At 34.5% G+C, this 18,901-nt stretch overlaps 1 protein-coding gene across 1 annotated transcript in view; it reads left to right on the top strand.

Moving 5' to 3' along the window:
* MALRD1 (MAM and LDL receptor class A domain containing 1) overlaps positions 1-18,901 on the top strand; it is a 257,882-nt gene that overhangs the window by 137,913 nt on the left and 101,068 nt on the right. Inside the window, exon 27 of the mRNA XM_065627902.1 lies at positions 2,686-2,843. Coding sequence (XP_065483974.1) covers positions 2,686-2,843 — 158 coding nt within the window. The remainder of the gene's footprint in view (positions 1-2,685; positions 2,844-18,901) is intronic.

Raw genomic sequence — 18,901 nt, 5'->3', positions numbered from 1 at the left:
TGGTATAAAATATTTTAGATACTGGGTATCAATAGTTCTGAGTAGGGCCAAACATCTAAAACATATTAAAAATATATGTTTGCAAAGTGTAATAAAACTTTTTAATCTCTCTTTTATAATTGATTAAAACAGATGCATGGGTGCCTTTTTTTTTTTTTTTAAGCTGCTTAGTCGTATTTAAATTGTGTCCTAAAGGAAGATAGAAAAAAAGCTATTTAACAGTTAAGAAACTGATCTGGATTTTTAAAGTTACCCATAATGACTATTCATAATTTAATTTTTAGATAATTTTAAACTAATACATTTAAATAAATATATCTGCTTTGTTAGTGTCAGTGCAGTGCCTGACTTGTTTCGGCCAAAACACCCAGTTGTCCTTGTTCTTGCTACAAGCTCTGTGCCTTCATCCTCTGCCCTTGAAGTTCTTATAGGTCAGGCAAAGATGTTATCAAAGCTGAGCTCAAAACTGATCTTAAATTTAAATATTCCACGGCAGAGTTGCACAAAGGCATGGGACTTGTATTTAGTAGCTGTTGAATGTTTCCCTGAACTGCCCAAGGACAAAACCCAATAAAACCAAAGCTTACTTGAAGATATGTTGAAACTCAGGGACTAGTGAAAGCTTGCCAAGGTGAATGAGGGTGAAGCAGGAACAAACAATCACAAAGATTAAGTGTTCAGATGTTTTTAAATGTTGAGACAGTCCAGCCCGACTGCGTTTTGCTGATCTCAGAGTAAGACGCTGTACAAGAGAAGTGCCCTCCAATGTGTCCCTGGCTTTCATTTGCCTTTTAGAATAACTAGTTATGTGTCTCTGTCATATATACATGGAATGCACTCAACATATGTATAAAAAGACTGTTGATCTAGTTCCCTAGCCTGGAAATTTACTCTATAATCTGGAAGTTAACTGATTTTGTTGTGGTGAGCGATCAAAGATTTCAAATTCTCCATTTTTTACTCAATAGCTGCTCTATAGTCTTTAAATTGTGCTCTCAATTAGAATTCATTTCACCTTTCACAATTTTAATGTGGTCAAATTTTTAAAGGTGAAGGTGGTATCTGGCTATGTTGTTAGAACTGACAGCACTTAATGTGTTCACCATGAGAGAACCAAAATGAAATTCAGCTCAGCTGCTAAAATTTTGTCATATATAGTAAGAATACTGCAGTATTCAATCACCAGTACCTGTACAAAGAAAGGCACAGAGCAATTTCAACACTTACTTCAAAATCACATCTCCTGAGCTTGCATCTAGCAATCATTTAATGCTAACTCCCATGTGCACCCCAGTTTTCAACCCTAAAATGTTGAAAATTTGCTTACAACTAGAATTACATCATTCCGGTTGGAGTTAAGTTATCTGTCCTACTATGTCCTAGCCAAGTTTGACTAGTAGCCATGATCCCACAGTGCTGGTCTCAGTCATTGACATCAAGGTGCCTTTCAGAGTGTCCTGTGTCTCTCACCTCAGTCAGTCAAATTTTCTTACCAAAGATGACTCTGATAGCTTTTGTTTTGTTTGTTTTCCTTTAAACAAAAGTAATTTTCCTAATTTTAAACAGGTGTTAACAAACATCATCATTTCCAGAACTGAATCCAGCCTAGCCACATCATCCTAGAGGACACTGATGCCATGATATGACATGTTTTCGATATCTTGTAGTATTTATGTACATGGCTTATTTAATATACAAAATAGTAGATGCAGAAAAAATAAGTTTTCATTTACATTTTCTATTTTTTTTTTAATATCACTAAGATGTTGCTATGTTTGTTACAGATATCCTTGACTTCAGGGAGTAAACAGCTTTCAAAACTCACAGTATTATGGCAAACATCTATGGCTGTAAATTAGCCAGAGCAGTGTCAAAGTTAGAATGAACAAAAGAGCTCATTTTATTCTATCTCTAATGAATTTTTTTTTTTCTAATTCATATACAAACTACAATAGAAGTGCAATTAAGATTTGCCAGTGTGTTATTTATGTTATGCTCATGTGATTAACACATTTGGTTTTTTGTACAAAATACAAAACTGAATTTGAAAACCTGCAGAATTTATTGTACTTCTGATTAAAAGCAGAAATGAAAAACTCAAGGACCATAACAGTTTTGGAAAATATTAACTGCAGGCACCTCATTTTAAAATTTCCCCTGACTAAATAATTTAAATGTGAGTTAATATTCATACATTAAAGAGTACAGATGGCTGAAAATAATATGAATCATCAGGGATATCTAATGATTTATAAATATATGAAGGATTTTTAGCCTGTTTCACAAGGTTTTGTATAGTGTGGTTCACTATTTTGAAGGTTATCTTTCAGAAAACTTCCACCTGAAATTTATCACGGTGTGGCTATTGTATGATGTACTGTCAAAATAGCAACTAATGATGTTGGACAAGGACATGTAATCCGAGTAGCTGGGAAACATGGAAGTATTGTCTCTCTGCTACACAGACCCATCCAAATTATAAACTGTTCCCAGTTTATTCCTGATAAAACAAGTACACAGGGACTGTGATCTGGTCATTTTTTATCCTAAGCAGCGCTTAACTTGTACAGGACATATATGATACGGGAAGTATACTTCATATATCTCTGCATTTTCTTTGCTGAGTTTTGGAATCTTATTCGAAAGTCCAAAACAATTTTTCAGTAATACATTATTTAATTTCAGGACATTTCCTGTATCTTGAGGCCACTGCAATAAGCCTAAAAAATGAAAAAGCCCATGTGAAGAGTTCCCGATGGAAAGAATCAAGTGGGACTTGTGTGATGAGCTTCTGGTACTTCAAGTCATCAAAAGCCATGGGACATATTCAGGTTCTGATTAAGGTAATAAAAAACCCCCTTTTTCTTTGGAATAACTGATATCTGTAAGGGTGTATGTGCTTCAGCAGAATGGTTCAGCACTGACATTCTGTTTGGCTTGTAGGCTGGAAGAGCTCCCACACACATCCTTGTTCTGCACTGTTTTTTATTATTCTAGTCTCTTGAAAATGCTTTTACCATTTCTCTTCCAAAAGAAGACACAAAAAGCCACAGAAAATCTTTTAAAAACCTCTTTCTATTTTCCCTCTTCACACGCAATACCTTTCTCTTTTATATTCTCCATGTGAGAGCTATCTTCATATTTTGCTGCCATCCCTATTAGTAGCTATCAATATATAACCCTGTCATTCTGACGGGATGACATCCACCAGAAAATAATCTAGCAACCCACACAAAGTGAGAGTAAAATGCAAAAATATGACTTCATTAAATGATTTCTCTTTTTATGTAGACAGGTGGAGAAAATATAATCAATTGCCTTTAGAACTGTCATTTTCTCACTAAATGTGCAATGAACAAAAAATTATATAGAAAAAAAAGAAAAAACTTTAGTTATTCAGTTACAAGTGAAAACTGATAGGTTCCTTGAAAATTGACTGTTCCATTTGTTGTTCATAAAAAAGAAAAAGGATTACATGTTTGTAAAAGCAAGTTTTAAATCATAACATGATTCCGAGTAAAATGTAGAAATTAATAATCACTGTAGCAAAAGCATATCACCTCCCTGGGCATGCTATACGTTTTAATACCATTGGGCATTTTAATGGTGTTCCAACACAATGAACAATGTAATAGAAACCTTTTCAAATGACAGTTTGTGTATTTGTGCTTGTATCTGTGCAGGGAGTTCTGGCTATTCAAGTCCAAATCATGGTGTAATTTATTTGCCATATCTCTGTTACCTTCTCTTTCTTCAATATCTCTAAAAAAATCTTGGGATAGAAGTTATTTTGGTGAACTGCATTAAAATATCTGTTTTATTTCCCAAGCACATGTTTACTGCCTTAACTTTTAATGATAAATTATATTTTGTACCGGAAAATAAATTTCTAAAAAGTTGTTTTTCAAATATTCTGGGTATTATAGGAATAATTCAAAAGTCTGGAAAATAAAACACTTCAATAGTCTTAAAGAAACAACCTAATCTCAGTCTTACTGAAATATAAAAACAACGAGCCATTAGGGGATTTTTTCATGGATCCTTAATTATTTTTTCCACCTCCAGGATGGACAAAAGGATTTAAATTTTAAGTTTTTTACAACATTGACCTGAGCAGAGTATTACCAGGTAGTTATCCCCATTGATAAGAGCCTGTAGAGATACTTTTCTACTATACTTTTTAACATTTGTTTGAAATATAATGTTCAGATATATGCCTTTTACGGAATTTTCTAGATCGTCATCAGTATTTCCTTTCTCTAGGTTTTGGGAATATTCTTTATGTTTTCTATTTCTTTTATTCTTATTACAGTCTCCTTATTTTTACCTGATTTTACTATCTTAATAAACTTTTCATAAATTATTTTTGTTATTTTAGATCCATGTGTCCAGTGAGCTTAAAGATATTTTTAAAGGTAGTGTAAATAGAGGGCTTTTGAGTAATGACTTGTTATTCTTATTCCTTTTTTTTAATGAAGGCAAGAATTCTACATGGAGGTGGGAAAAATTATTCTCATCTGGGACTGTTTTGCAGATCAGCCTAGTTTACCCATTATGTTGCTTATAAGGATTTTTAAGTAAATATTCTAAGTAGAGTGTCTCTCTAGCAGTGTCTGTATGAATAAAATCTATTTAACAACAAATACTCATGGGAAGTCATACTGAAGCTTCTCTTTCTAGTTCAAACTGCAGCACCAATATATCTCCATCCAGTTTGAGTAACTCTTGATTTAAAATTAATATCAGTCAAAGCAGATTGTGATATAGTTGAAAAAGCAAGGAAGAGGAGATGACCTGTGGAGGAATTTACCATCTCAAATTTGACAGCTTAGCAAACTGTCTGTAGCTAATATCACCACATCCAATAAAAGTTGAACTGAGTGAACGCCATATACATCAACGGCATAGGAAAGAACAACGTGATAAGGAAATATATGTAGGCAGAATAAGGAAGACAGTTCTCTTCCACTTGAATATCATGGTGGAAGAAAAATGGTAAACAAGAGTAAAAAGCCATTTCTTTTAAATCATAGTTCATGGAGTGTATTGGTGTCATCTCTTAATATTGGCATTGCTTGACCTCTTTCAAGAAGCTTAAGAATATTATCTGTCATATTACTGCAGTAACTCAGCTTATGATATAACCAATAAAACTGCAGGATTATAAAAGGAATACCACAACCAAACATGAAACCTTATGTTATGGTTTGCATTAGAGAAAATAAATTCATTTTCTAAGGGAATTTCTCTACAGTTATCACTGTTTTCTTGATGTTTTTATGTTTGGTTGGTTTGGTTTTGTTTTTCTCCTCAAGTTGTACTACATATTCTTCGTATAAACCTCTCTGTACAGGGAATAATAATCCAATCAAAATGATGGGCAGATGAACTACTTGCAAAATTACCGTATTCAAATTAACCCCCTCAACATTTATGCAAATGAAAGATATTGACATGACACTCATTTATGGAGACTGCAATATTGAACTCACCAGCCATTGCAATTACAAAGTGCTTAATAACATTTCAAAAGTTCACCAGGCAAACATAATATTACCAGAAGAGATCTGGATATAACTAGTCAAAGCTTTGCAACTGCAGTGGGACTTTGAGATACTTCTAATCTTCTATGTGGCAATTGTAAAAGAATACAATCCATCATAAAAGATATTCTGAAGCTAAAGTAGAGCATATTCACTATGCCTCTTTTAGCACTGATGGTGGGATTCCTCATTGGCACTCAATATTGGTTTATTTTGTGAATCAGAAGAACCAGTGATTTTTAAACATGTTTGCAAAGAGGCAAGCAAGCATTCCTAAGTGAAAGTAATGATATATTTTATTATTCTGCTGACCTGAATGTAAGTTTCCTACTACTGCTTAAGTTGGTTTTGCCATAAAAAAAGAGGCAAGTCTTAGGTATCACAGTGGAAAAGGAACAACAACCAAAGAATAAATCCATTTGTTGATGATAATTTTGGGGGGATGAAAGTTAATTGCCTTCAATAAAGAGTTTGCCATTAAAAACTATAATTTAGGATCTAATAGATTTAGGAAGAGCCTTTTTCAAGGATTTGAAACAAGCCTCTAAAAAGAAATAAGTGGATGTATAAGGAAGATGAAAGCTGCCATGAGAAACTACTTCCACTGAGTGGGACAAGGCCAGTATACACAGGGTCTTCTTAGGGATATCCAGTGGACCATACTCAGACATTTGTCATAGTGAATTAATTCCATCCAGTTACTAATGAGCAAAGACATAATGATATCCAGGAGGACAAGAATTCCTGGCCAGCTCATGGCAAGTGAAGCGGGGCCCATTGACACTGCTGGAGTGGCAGACTGACCTGGCCAGGGCAGGTGGAGCCAGCAGCCAGCGTCCTCCCACTGCTCAGGGCTGATGCAGCCCAGACACTGGTGGGTTTTTTTGTGATTCCCTGGTTATTTTTAGTGGAGCAGCCTAATTTACAGAGCTGTTGACCAGAAAACCTACAGCAGAGATGCTGCAGATGCCAGCTGATACCTTCTGGACATTCGTATTTCTAGGAGTGAGTAGTTTAAAACGAAATTTTCACAAATCAATGTCATTGACTCTTCTTCTCTGGGAAGTGACTCAAGAATAAAGTCTGAGGTAACAACTTATTTTGCCTCACAGCTTTAAACCGACTCTGTATTTCTACACTGATTCTTCTCATGAAAAACAATCAACTCCTCATGTTAATATTGAAGTTATAGATTCCATTCTATCCAGGTAGCCTTAAAGCAAATTACCTGAACTCCATACAGCTAGAGGAAGAAACTTTAGATTTTCAAAGATTTGCTTGAATGTTTTACTTAAGAGTCTGTTGAACTTCAAACCATGCTCCAAGCAATGTAGAAAATGTGTAGATTTTTCCTTTGCCCTCTTAGACATAATAAATATTTTAGAGAAATTCTTTGAATTTAATGCAGAAGTTTAATGTTTTCTAGTATTTCCATATGAGTGAAATACATATGTTAATACATCTAGCTATATGTTCAGTAGCTTACATTTATCCTTTTCTTCTTTTGAATCCTAGTATTTTGTTTATTACAAATAGTTTTCCTTTACTAAATCCAGGAAAAGACAAATTCAGGAGAATTTGGTTCCACATAGAAGCACAACGGTAATGGCCTTTATTTAATGAATTTCTCTATAGTGTTCAAAAGGCACACAGTTTAAAACCCTTTACTCCCATTGTTGACCTGTGAACTGTTATTAAAAGTTGTATTTGGGACAACAAAATTTCTGGTCTGACTAGTGACTGAGGATAAGCTAGCACCACCTTAGTCCCAGGAGCTTTAAAGGAAATCAGTGAGGATATTGTGAAACACTGTACTATCAAGAAAGAGGGGAAGATTAACTTTTACGACAGCTTTACTCCTAGAGCAAGACATTTCCTGAACTGAATGCAGAATCTAAAACAGTACTTTCCACCTTTTTTGTCATTATTTCAAACAGGTTGTTTATAGATCTGATTTTGACCATTTACATAAGTATATCTCCAAGTAAATTGAGTCTGAGACAATGATTAAATAGAAATAAGTCAGTTTTCAGTGGGAGCTTCATTTCTAAAAAACAGTTTATGCAGCAGGAAGAAAGAAATATGCACAACCGTAGATAAGGGCAGACATGATTCAGTGCATTTTATTTTCTCAGTTGAGTACATTAGGAGGTTATTTCAATCTTCTTAAGTGTAAATTATTGAAAGCATATAATTCTTTGTGTTCTTATACTGCAACCAGATGTAAGCATTCATTCCAAAAAGTTGGCGAGCTGGAATAATACATTTGGATGTGCTTTGAAGGAAAAAAATATTTTGAAGAAGGGTTAAAGAATCACACTTGTATTTTGGATCTTACTCGTGAAGACAAGAGGTTCATCAGGGGATTTGTAATTTAAAATCATCGTGTTTCCAGAAACACATATAGGAGAAATTATTAATATGTGTATTATTCAGCATTTTTTGTTTAACTTCTTTGAGAACTCGACCTTTTTCTCCCTTAGGAGTTGAGGACAATGGGTAGTAAAGGGTTAGTGTGACTAAAGGCATGTCTTCTGCCAGGCAGGGCAGTACCTGGTTAGAAAACTGAGCAGGCTGACAGATTTAGACAGCACGATGCATACCAAATCATTGAGGCAACATAACAATATCCTGTAACATTACACCTGGAATCACAAACCCACCTTCCTATTTTCTGTCCCAGACTGGCAATATATGGCGCCATGTGACATAGATGAATAATGCACTTTCAATCTCCATTCTACACAGTTCTGCAGGGTTGTTTAACTAAACTTATTCCCCAAATCAGAGATCTCTGAGAGTGATTTATTTTATTGATTTGTAAGTTTATAGTCTCACAGAGTGACAGTGGTTACATTGCTGCTTTTTAGCACATGAGGCTTTGAAACATCTCTGGGATCTTAGCAGGTCAGACTTCTTTTGCCCTTTTCTAACACTTTTCAGGGCAGACAAGAAAGAAAGTTATGATTTAAGTGTGTCTTGGGACAGAATTCTTTTAAGAATCATAGAGCTCTTATTGAATGATTTTTACTGAAGAAACAGGCATGAAAATCAGTTCTCTTTTATATAGCAGCTGTAAACCAGAAACATATCTTTATGAAGACAAAGGAGTTTTTCTAAATGATAGAGGTGTAGTCTTGAGCTCTGACCATTTTATTAAGTTTTTATATCTCTTATTCTAAATAGATAAATTTAAAAATTAAATTAACATGTGTTTAAAAGAAATAAAAATAATTAATGCAACATGGAACCTGGTGCCTGCTGATATCTTTTAGAAAGCATATAGCACTGATCAGACCCGAAATCCCAAGACAGCATCTAATTTTCCTAATCAACAACTACTTGAAAAAAACCAACAAAAACTGAACATTTCCAAGAGTTCAATTTAATCTCAAAAAAGGTGGAAGATCTTTCTTTTTTCCATTTTCCTTTCTCATCTCTTTTTACAGCCCAAGGTGTCTTCCATCAAGAAAAGTATCATTTTAGTCAAACAGACTGAACTGAACAGATGTTATACTGGCAAAACTTCAGCAAGCATCAATGTAGCACTAGTGCTCATTGTAGAACATTAATTTGTTGCCAGTTTTATATTCCTTTAACGCAACTTTTATTTTTAATTCATAATTTGCTTTTAGTGTCTTGGAGATGTTCTAGTTTCTGGTAGTCTTTGATGTCTGCCAGACTTGCAGTAACAAGCTCTACTGTGACCAAATTACTTTGATGAATCAATAAAGCGTCTTGACATGAAGAGTCTAATTTTTGTGCTTCGAGAAATCTTTTCAGTTTTGAATCCACAGTAGCTTCAGGAGAAAAAAAAAAAAAAAGTTGTGTTTCTGCGTTTGCTCTAATTTGTTTCACAAAGATGGAAGTATCTGATTCCAATTAATTTCATGCAAGGTTCATATTGGATATTTTTTAGTACCTATATTTATGACTTTAATAATCTGAATGTATATTTGTTTGTAGTTTTATTCCATAGTATAATGTAATGGTGAATTAAAAGAAAGATGAAAGTCTACTTTAAGTAGCATTGTCTTATCATTGCATGTACTGACATCCTCCATGGTAGAAAAAGCAGTTATCATTTGCAGCAGAGACAATAGGGTCGATGTAGTGGGAAGTTTGAAAGACTTCAGTTTCTTCCCACTGTCTTACTTACCATGGAGATAAACCTTTCCATGACCTGGTAACTTTGTGTTACTTGCCCATGAGAGAGTCATTGCAGTTTAGAGATAAATTGCCTGCAGACTCATGAAAACTCCATAGTCCGTTCATAGGAGTTTCTTATCAATGTTTTCATACTCAATTCTTTTGACAGGCCTTTATGTTCAATCAGACACCTCAGGTTGTCAACTACCCTCACTACTTCCCACCTTGCCTCATTCTTTTGTAACATGTTCCTGCAAACTTTGCCAGGCCGTATCTGCAAAATCAAAAAGACAAGAAGCTCATTTAAGGAATGTTAGTACTACTGTTAAGATTGAAGCCTTTTTAACAGAAGAAACCATGCTAATGTGATTTTCTGTTTGAATTAATTAAGTAACAAGAGATTATACTGTAGTACTACTAAAATCAGGAATTAAAAAGACCGTTTGCATAATTCCCTGGAATATATGGATGTAACTGTGTGGTGTACAGGTTATATTTGATTTTGCCTTCAGCAAGAGCACTAAAAGAAGGAAATTAACAATAAAAATTGCATTTCTTACCTCCAACATATTAGAATGGTTAAGGGTCTTTATCTGTGATACTAATTTTTCTTTATCTCTAGGAGTTTTAGGTGACATGAAAGTTTTAAAGGCTTTATACAAATGCAAATGAAATGCATTACCTTTATTATGAGCATGGATCTTATGGAATTTTTTTTAAAAAAAGTATTTATCTTTTAGCTGTAGTGCTGGGCTCTAATGTGGACCAGGAATAACTAGGTGTGGTAAAAATATGAGGACTTTCTTAGAAGGATTGGGGTCTTGTTTGCTAAAGAGAGTTGGGACACCAAAGAAACTCACAACCTACCAAATCAGAAAAGAAAAACCTAAAAAACCCTTGAGATGATATTGAAGAAAAACTGTATTTTCTATCAAAAAATCATGTGGATACTTTTCATATTTTTCATACTAAATAAAAACCATAAGACCAATTTTTTTCTTAACTTTCAAAATTGTACAAGTGAAAAAAAGTTCTTATAATGGAAAATATTCTAGTGCAAATTTTGTTTGTTGAATAGCAGTCATTAAATAAAAACACAGCGATGTTATAAACTAGTTTTAGTTCTACCAGTCATACTAACAGGAAAACAATTTAAAGCATGGAGGACAAAAGAGTGTAAATAACCTTATTTTTTACTATTATAATGCTAGGGGAAGTTTGATACCACAGGTGACATTTTACAGTTAATAATTATGAACAACTTGGAGGTTGATTACTCTTCTTACTTAAATGTGGGACAGGCGTTGTGGAAAGGTCATATGAAAACACAGTGGAAACTTAGATTGATGCAATTGTACAACACCATTTATTTTATATAGCTAGCTTCTCAATCAGTTTATTGAGATTAAGCGGAACTGATTCTCACCTAGTTCACATTCTCTGAGCCTGCCAATCAGAAATCATAAGAAATCGCTAGAAATCGTAAGGTGTCGCATATAGGATGCCATTGCTATAGAAAGTTGTTAGACTTCATCTTAAAATTACCCTTTCCATGCAAACATGATCAAGTATGTTCTTCAAAAGAATCCCTTTAAATTCTGTTATTTTCCATAGTTTTATCATTCAGTGGTTATATTTTTCCTCTGATTCACCTTTTTTTAATGTTGCAATGATTCCTTAGTTCACGCAAAGAGATTTCTATTCTTCTGATAGTTAGCTCTCTGTTTATTTGCTGTAGGGAATAAATCCATTTAGAAAACACAGACAGAACTTCTGCATTGTCTGCAACATCTAGAGAAAAAACTGAACAAGTAGAAATAGGGAATCGAGGTTATCACAACTAGTGAAACTACTAATGAGAAGTGGATTATGTAACAATGGCTGCACTGGGAAGAAAGGGAAGGATTGCCGAGGGATTTTCATTGAAAAAAAAAAATGGAAGAGAAAAAAATATCACTAAATTTCCTTTTCCACCTTAGTTCTATTTGTATTTGTTTGACAGATTAGAAGTTGTTACGAATTCTCATTTACATATTTGAAGTGCGGCTGATGCATGTTTTCATACCTATCATTTTGCCTTTATGTAGGCAAATCATTTCTACATTACCACAGGAAAGACATCTTAGGAAGAGCTTGCTCCATTTTCTCCAGTATGTAGATTTCTTTTCTAAGAAACATGTTAAGATTTTAGGATCTGCTATTAAATTGTAATTTGTCCCAACGTGAGTGGAATTCCCGTTACTTAAAGTCATAGATGCCTCCTATGCAGCCACTGCAGCAGTCACTCTAGACTCTCCATTGATGGTGGGGTTTTACTCATTATGTCAAAGGGAGTTTGAGGTATGATTTACCTCATTCTAAAGTAAGCATCTATAAGAAGAAAGGTGGCTATTGCTTTCCATATAGCTTCCTGTAGACATGCAACTGTATATAGTAACATTTGGTAATATTACATTCAGGAATGTAATTGGATAAATATTTGAATTTTGCATATATATTTGAATTTTGCATATATATTTGAATTTTTGATATTTCAGTAAATATTTCTGATACCTATGTAGATATTTCATATCTATGCTGTCAACGCAAGCACCAAAATCTCATGAATCTGTTTGCAAACTTTCATCTTCTACATCCCTACCATGTTATAGATATTTATAGCTTTATATGTCCTTGATCATATAAGACAGTGACCACTGGAGAGAGAAGTGGGGAAGGAAAGTGAATCTCACTGAAGTGTTTTAATAAGATCTGTCAGTTATGAGAGCCCTTAATTTGTAGAAAATATGTTTCATAACTACAGATTAAAAATTTAAATCAGATATCGGATTCCTTGGCATTCTCTAAGGAATAAATAGTTGTATCCATCAGATATTACAGAGTTCTCCTCTTAAAGATGTCTCTGCTTGGGATCAATTCAGTGAAGCTTAAAAATACTTAATCAAGCTTTGACTATATAAAGAGCTTATTTTTTTCAGCCTTAGTGTTTTGATTCCCCTGAGCCCGTCCAGTTCATGTAATATCCCAGAGGATCTGTTCTACATATCTACAAGCCCAAGTAACAATCCAACTGAAAAGAATATTCTAACAGAATACAAATAAGTTATGAAAGTGTCACTAAGAAAGAAGTACAGTTTTATCCCAGTGAACATCCCACTACATCAAAGTAGGGATGACATCTGACTGACAGTGATCACTCTCTTATGTGTCTGAAAAGCATAAGATATTCTTTGAAAATTAGTAGGGAACTAGTAGTCAATTCTGTCCTGCAGACTTGTCACTTCAAAGAAGTGACCGATGAAATATTTAGTAAAACCTCAAAAATTTCAGTGCCATTGTACAAGAATTAAGAATTACCATTACTAATATTAAGAATTCTTTCTAGTCTTATTATTTTATTGTACTGGCCTAAAAGAATCTTACTTAAAAAAAACACACGTTTAGTGACAGCAGATATATGAACTTGTTTCCCTTTTTAAAGTTTTTTAATTTTGTTTTATCTCAGCAGAATTCCTGTAAAGATATGTTTTCCCACTCCTTACAATCAGTTTTATATACAGAATCAAGGTGGTATTAGAGGAGAATTGCTAAATTGAAATACTGATTAAAACAAACAAAATCTCCGAAAGATTCCAGATGTTTTGTTCAGCTGAATTGGCTTTGCTTTGGGGCTTTTATTTTTCAAGGCAGCTGTGACCCTAATGCTTTAATTCTTCATGAACAAATCTTCACATTTTGAAGACCTGAGTGGACTTTCACACAGATTGATTCCATGGTTCCCTTTTCATGGAAATGATTTAGTAAACACTGTGACACCATGAACAGAAAAATGCTTCTGACCTTAGTCACAAACTGTCAAAGTTTCAGAGAAGAAAAATTAGTCCCACCAGCTCAGCTTCTGCCTACCTGTTGTGTCACTCAAACAGTACTCTCATCCATATGACTGTTTAAAGTAAGATGCACCACTTCCAAGCAGACCTTTGCCCAGGAGTGGACCACACATAGTGATAAATTGTTCCAAGATAAGACCAGTCAATACCTAAGCAAAGTTTGGTCCTGCTGCCAGAGAAGTTTGAAATTACAGTTCAAGTGAATATTGAAAAGTATCCATACTGGTAGATACTTATTTGAGTTGAGCAATTTATCAATTTATTTTCTATTAAACAGCAATTCAATGTGAGAAGATGTAGACCAGATTCATTTCTTTCATTTTTAAGCGAGAGAGATATACATACTTCCTGCTTTGTTGGCCACAGAGAAAGCCAACAAAGTAACTTTTTTGATGCAGCTCAGCAATACTTTAATCCTAGCTGAAAGTTATAGTCAACATTCAGTAAGGGCCATGAAAGTGCCAAACAACTCTGCACCATCTGGCATACACCTCCTATTTGGACATCAATTTTGTATTCATTGTCTCATTCCATAATCCAACTGATAAAGGAGAATGTTAATGGGGGAAAGATATGTAGAAGATGAGTTAAAGAGTTAAAGCTGCATAATAAAAGACTGAAATTTGATATGTTATTATGCCTCACATTTTCAAATATGATATTCCGAGCATTCTCTGTAAGAGGGAAAACATGACAGATTTGAGGTTCTATCATTTCTGTGTATGTCTTTTTATGATCTTGATTCATAAGCTGGTTTTTTGCATCTCACACTGTATATGTTCTGCATTTGTTTAGGTAGTCAGTATAAGTAAAGGTTTGACCTTTATCTTGTAATCCAGGTAATCTACTATTGCACAATGATTATCACACTGTCCTTCTGTTTGGCACTGTGGAGGGTTGTAACAGTTGTCCAGAGTCTTCCTATACTTTTTATAGTTGTGACTTTTTCAAGCTTCAGTTTTCCTGAGAATTACTGTTTCCTCAACTCTAAGATGTGGACAATCTGAGGAGGCCTCTAAAACAAAATTAAAACATAGGTGTGGCAAAGTTTGAGTCAAAATGGAACTAAACTGCTTGAAATGCCAATGGTCTTACAAAATGGCTTTGATGCTTATTTTTAGTCAGCAGTAGAACCAAAGGAAAAAAATGAAATCCAGGCAATAATAATTGTATCCCTTAAGCTACCTGAAAAACAAAACGAAAAGAACGTAGATTATGCTAGGAAATGAAGAATAAATGTTTGCATTAGAGGAGAAAGGAGAGCTGGGAAGGTTAGGAAATGAAGACAGGATGAAGTAGTACAAGGTGGATAATGAATCCTCTTTGACAAAGTGGAATTGGTTTATTTCTCTGTTCTAATTGGTAAGGATAATATGCAAGATGAAGATGTATTTTAAGAGCCTTTGCACAGGATAATTCAAAGAAAATCAATACATTTTTCTTGCCTTCCCAGTATACATTTCTTTTCCAAAGTAAGAGTTTTGAATCTATAACTTCCTTGTCATACCTTGAAATGCCTACCTGCTTCAAACAAAATCATGTATCCAGATGAATTATCAGTTATTTTTTTGTCAAAGTGTTTTTGAAACTGGCTTTTCTCAACTCAGCTCTTACAGCAATTAAGAAACAAAAGCCTACCATTTGGCTCCTAGAAATGCTGCAAGTGCTGGCACTTATGACAGGGTGAGCTGTTAATGCCTTCTGATGCTCTAAAGGAATTCACTATGAAATTCCAGAATTCCAAAACTGTTCAATTTTTAAAAAGGAATTTCATCAGTAGCATAAATTCATTTATCAAATTTGTTCATGTCCCTTGCTGAAATGCATATTCCTTTATTACAGTGATGTTAATTTCGGAAATGAAAACTGGAGAAAGGATATTTCAGAGAGTGAAAATCATCTTAATGCTTTGCACAAAGGAGGAAATGAAAGGGATGGATGGATAGATGGATAGGCTTTGTCATTAGCTGTTATTACGAAAACCTGCTGAGACTAATAGATGCAGACTGTCTAATAAAAGCCTTGAAGACTGAAACATCAGTGGATCAGTGGTTCATCTTGTTGTTTTCCTTCTTTCTGTAATGCACTGTGAAAATGCAATTATGTGATTTTGTAAGTTATCCTTATAAGTGAAGTCAATTTTTCATGCATTTTGACTGGATCAAATGATTTCTTAAAGATACCATTTGATCAGCTTGATGTTTCTTTTTCAAGTGTTTTTACAGAAGGCAGAGACATACCAAACAGCATTTCTGGTTCCTGTCAGAATAGAACTCTGAAAAATTAGAGAGAAACTTATTTTTAATGTATTCTCTTCAGTGCTGAGAATGATGAATTTTCATTGAAGTCACTCGAGCTTGAGTAAGCTCATCACTTTCAGCAGCATATCTCGAAAGTAAAACTCATCCTCTTGTATTACTCATCACTAACATTTTCCTATCTTTTGGTCTTTGGAGAACATTACTCTGTAGATTGTTGCAGTTCTGTTATGTGCCTTTTTGTTATCTGCATCCCTCAGCATCCCTTAGCTTAGTGACAGAAAGTGTAAATTTTGAGTTTAAAATCTCTCCCTATATTGAAATTGTTTCTGTGTGTCTCTCTCAGAGCTATTCTAGGTGGACTTAACAATTTTTGAATCGTATATTTAATGCAGAGCTTCAACATTCAGATAGTTAGCAGTAATTTTCTAAAGGTAACGGTAATCTTAACCACAAGTGTCTGTGGATCACGTAATAAGAGAGACAAATTTTCAAAGCAGTAGCTAAGGGCAGAGTAGCAAATAACTACTGGTGCACCCAGATTTTCCTACATGATTAACAACATGTAAAAATGTTTTATTTGGTTTGTTTGCATATACCTACCAACATTACACTTGCCATACAGAGTATGTGTCTTTCTTTCCCTACAATTAAGTAGTTTGTCAAGGCTGAATTATTGTAATTAGCACTGCTATAAAGTGCCACTGAACTGTTTGTATTGAATTGTTATCAGCCTGGTGACTGTGTGCCAAAGGGCATACATGCTCATTCATAACTCATATCTTCATGACCGAAAAGAAGAAAAAAATGAAAAAAAGAGAAGAGGAAAGAGGAAAGGAAAGAAAATTGAACATAGAATCCAAATCTTGCACGAACAAATATTGACTTCAGTTCATTCTTGGATTCACTTAAATAATTTCAATAATTTGATACTATAGGTTGCGAAGAAACTTCTTCACAGTGAGGGTGACAGAACACTGAACAGGCTGCCCAAGGAGGTCGTGGAGTCTCCTCCTCTGGAGACATGCAAAACCTGCCTGGACACATTCCTGTGTAACCTCATCTAGGTGTCCCTGTAACGGCGGGGGGACTAGATGATCTTTCAAGGTCCCTTCCAATCCCTACCATTCTGTGATTCTGTGATTTATCTGATGTAGAGCTTTTTTTGCTTAAATGAAATATAAGGTCAAACTCTGTACATTTAAGTTACTGTTTTCAAATAATCTAAGCAATATTCTCTTAGGAAGTTAGGTTTTAAGAGGAAATCAGTGAGAAATGAAAAAAGAGATAGAATCTGTCATATGCTTAGAAAATAATTTTAGGTGAAGAAGACACAATAACACACATCTTTTTCCTTTAAGATAAGAGATTCTGCTATACAGCATCAATCTTCAGTTTTATTGCATTTTAATGTGTTGTGGGTTTTTTGTTTGTTTTGTTTATTTGGTGGCAGGGGGAGCGTGGTTTTGGTTTTATTTTTAGCTATGTCTGAAAGACTTAGTCCTAGGAAGAGATACTCTCTGTTCTGTGATTTGGAGAAATACAGCTTCATAGGAGAGGTCTTTAAAATACAGTAAAATCAGGAAAATGTGATTTTTCTTCCTTCCACCTCCTGTTTCTTTTATGCACATGTAAAAGCGCAGGACTGCACTCCACTCCGTATTGAGCAAAAAGGGTAGGGAAGGAACATACCTCATCATGGGATATTTCATCCTTAAACTGCTTGTTCAGCCTTCAAAAGGCTTTAATGATTATACTACATCAAGAAAAGTAAAACTTCATTAAAACCAATTTTATTTATTAACTTCATTTGCATCCTATGAAAATACTCTTGATTCTAAAACAAGTAGAAGTCTGAAAAGTAAGTTGCCCTCCTGAAATACAGGGCCCTCCTGAAATACAGAGGGATTACCATGCATCAAAAGCTAGAGAAATGAGCAGTGACAGTTAAAGTCACATTATGTTCATCCCATATTATGTTTCTGCACTTCACATAACACATACCTTGTTTTGAAAATTTGGGATGGTAACAGCTTGCCAGGAAGATACGGTTTTCAAAGGACTCTGAAAGGATAGGAGAAAAGCTTTTTCCTAACACTTAAAAAAAATAAGTAAAAAGAGCTTGACTTCTCTCAAAAGTCTGAAGGGTGCTGCAGAAAGAGAAGCCTTTTGATACAGTGAATCTTGAAATTCTATTTATGGTATTGATGAAAAACAGATCATGTTTTTTGATGAATCATTTGAAAATATTCTGTCTCTGATTAAAAAGCCTTCAAGTATATTTGGTTTGAAGAGTCCAGGAATATTTAGCAAATATTTTTATTGCCTCCATCCATTTGGTAAGCTCAGCTTCATTTCCTGTGGCTCTGCTGAAATAAATATCAGATGCAAATGAACCAGGGAAATATTTTGAACCCAGCTAGGAAGATGAATAGAAGGAGAGGTGCAGATCGGGAACAAAATCTGGGTTTCATTGCTGTTTCACTGCAGACGTAACAAGGCAGATTGTCTCATAGCGGAACCTTTGTAATTGCATCGGGAATACTTAGTGTATTCTTCTGACAGACAGTGTATTCAGAAGTTTCTTTGCAATATCTTGTAACGGGAAATTACATACTCCTCTTGCATGCTTTGGATTAAGTTCCTAACATTGTTCTGACTGTTGTAGAAATGTAGTCTTAAGAATAGCGGTGGTCTCTGCCGCATAGGAAAAATATTAAACCCAGCCACAAAATAAAAGGAATTCTAAGGCAGAAAGAAATCCTTCCCTGTCCTTCATTCTTAGTATCCCCTGGTGAATTAATGAGGATATTGAGCCCAGTAAGATATACTTTCTCCCTGAAGTTCTCAGAAGAGAGATTATAAACACTTTAGATCATTCTTCAGATGAAGACAAGCATGAGTAAGATTCTGAATTGCAATGTAATGAAATCATTAAGAAATAATTCCCCTCAGACTATCAGAAGGTATATAAAAATCCTCTGAATAAGAACAGAATTTTCTAATATGGCTAGACATAGACATATAGATCTAACCAGGTCACGTTCACCTTAGGGAAAAT

The sequence above is a fragment of the Caloenas nicobarica genome, chromosome 2, assembly GCF_036013445.1.
Source record: "Caloenas nicobarica isolate bCalNic1 chromosome 2, bCalNic1.hap1, whole genome shotgun sequence".
In the NCBI taxonomy this organism is placed as follows: Eukaryota; Metazoa; Chordata; class Aves; order Columbiformes; family Columbidae; genus Caloenas; species Caloenas nicobarica.
Note: the sequence above shows the minus strand (reverse complement) of the source record. Positions and strands in the feature narration are given on the sequence as shown.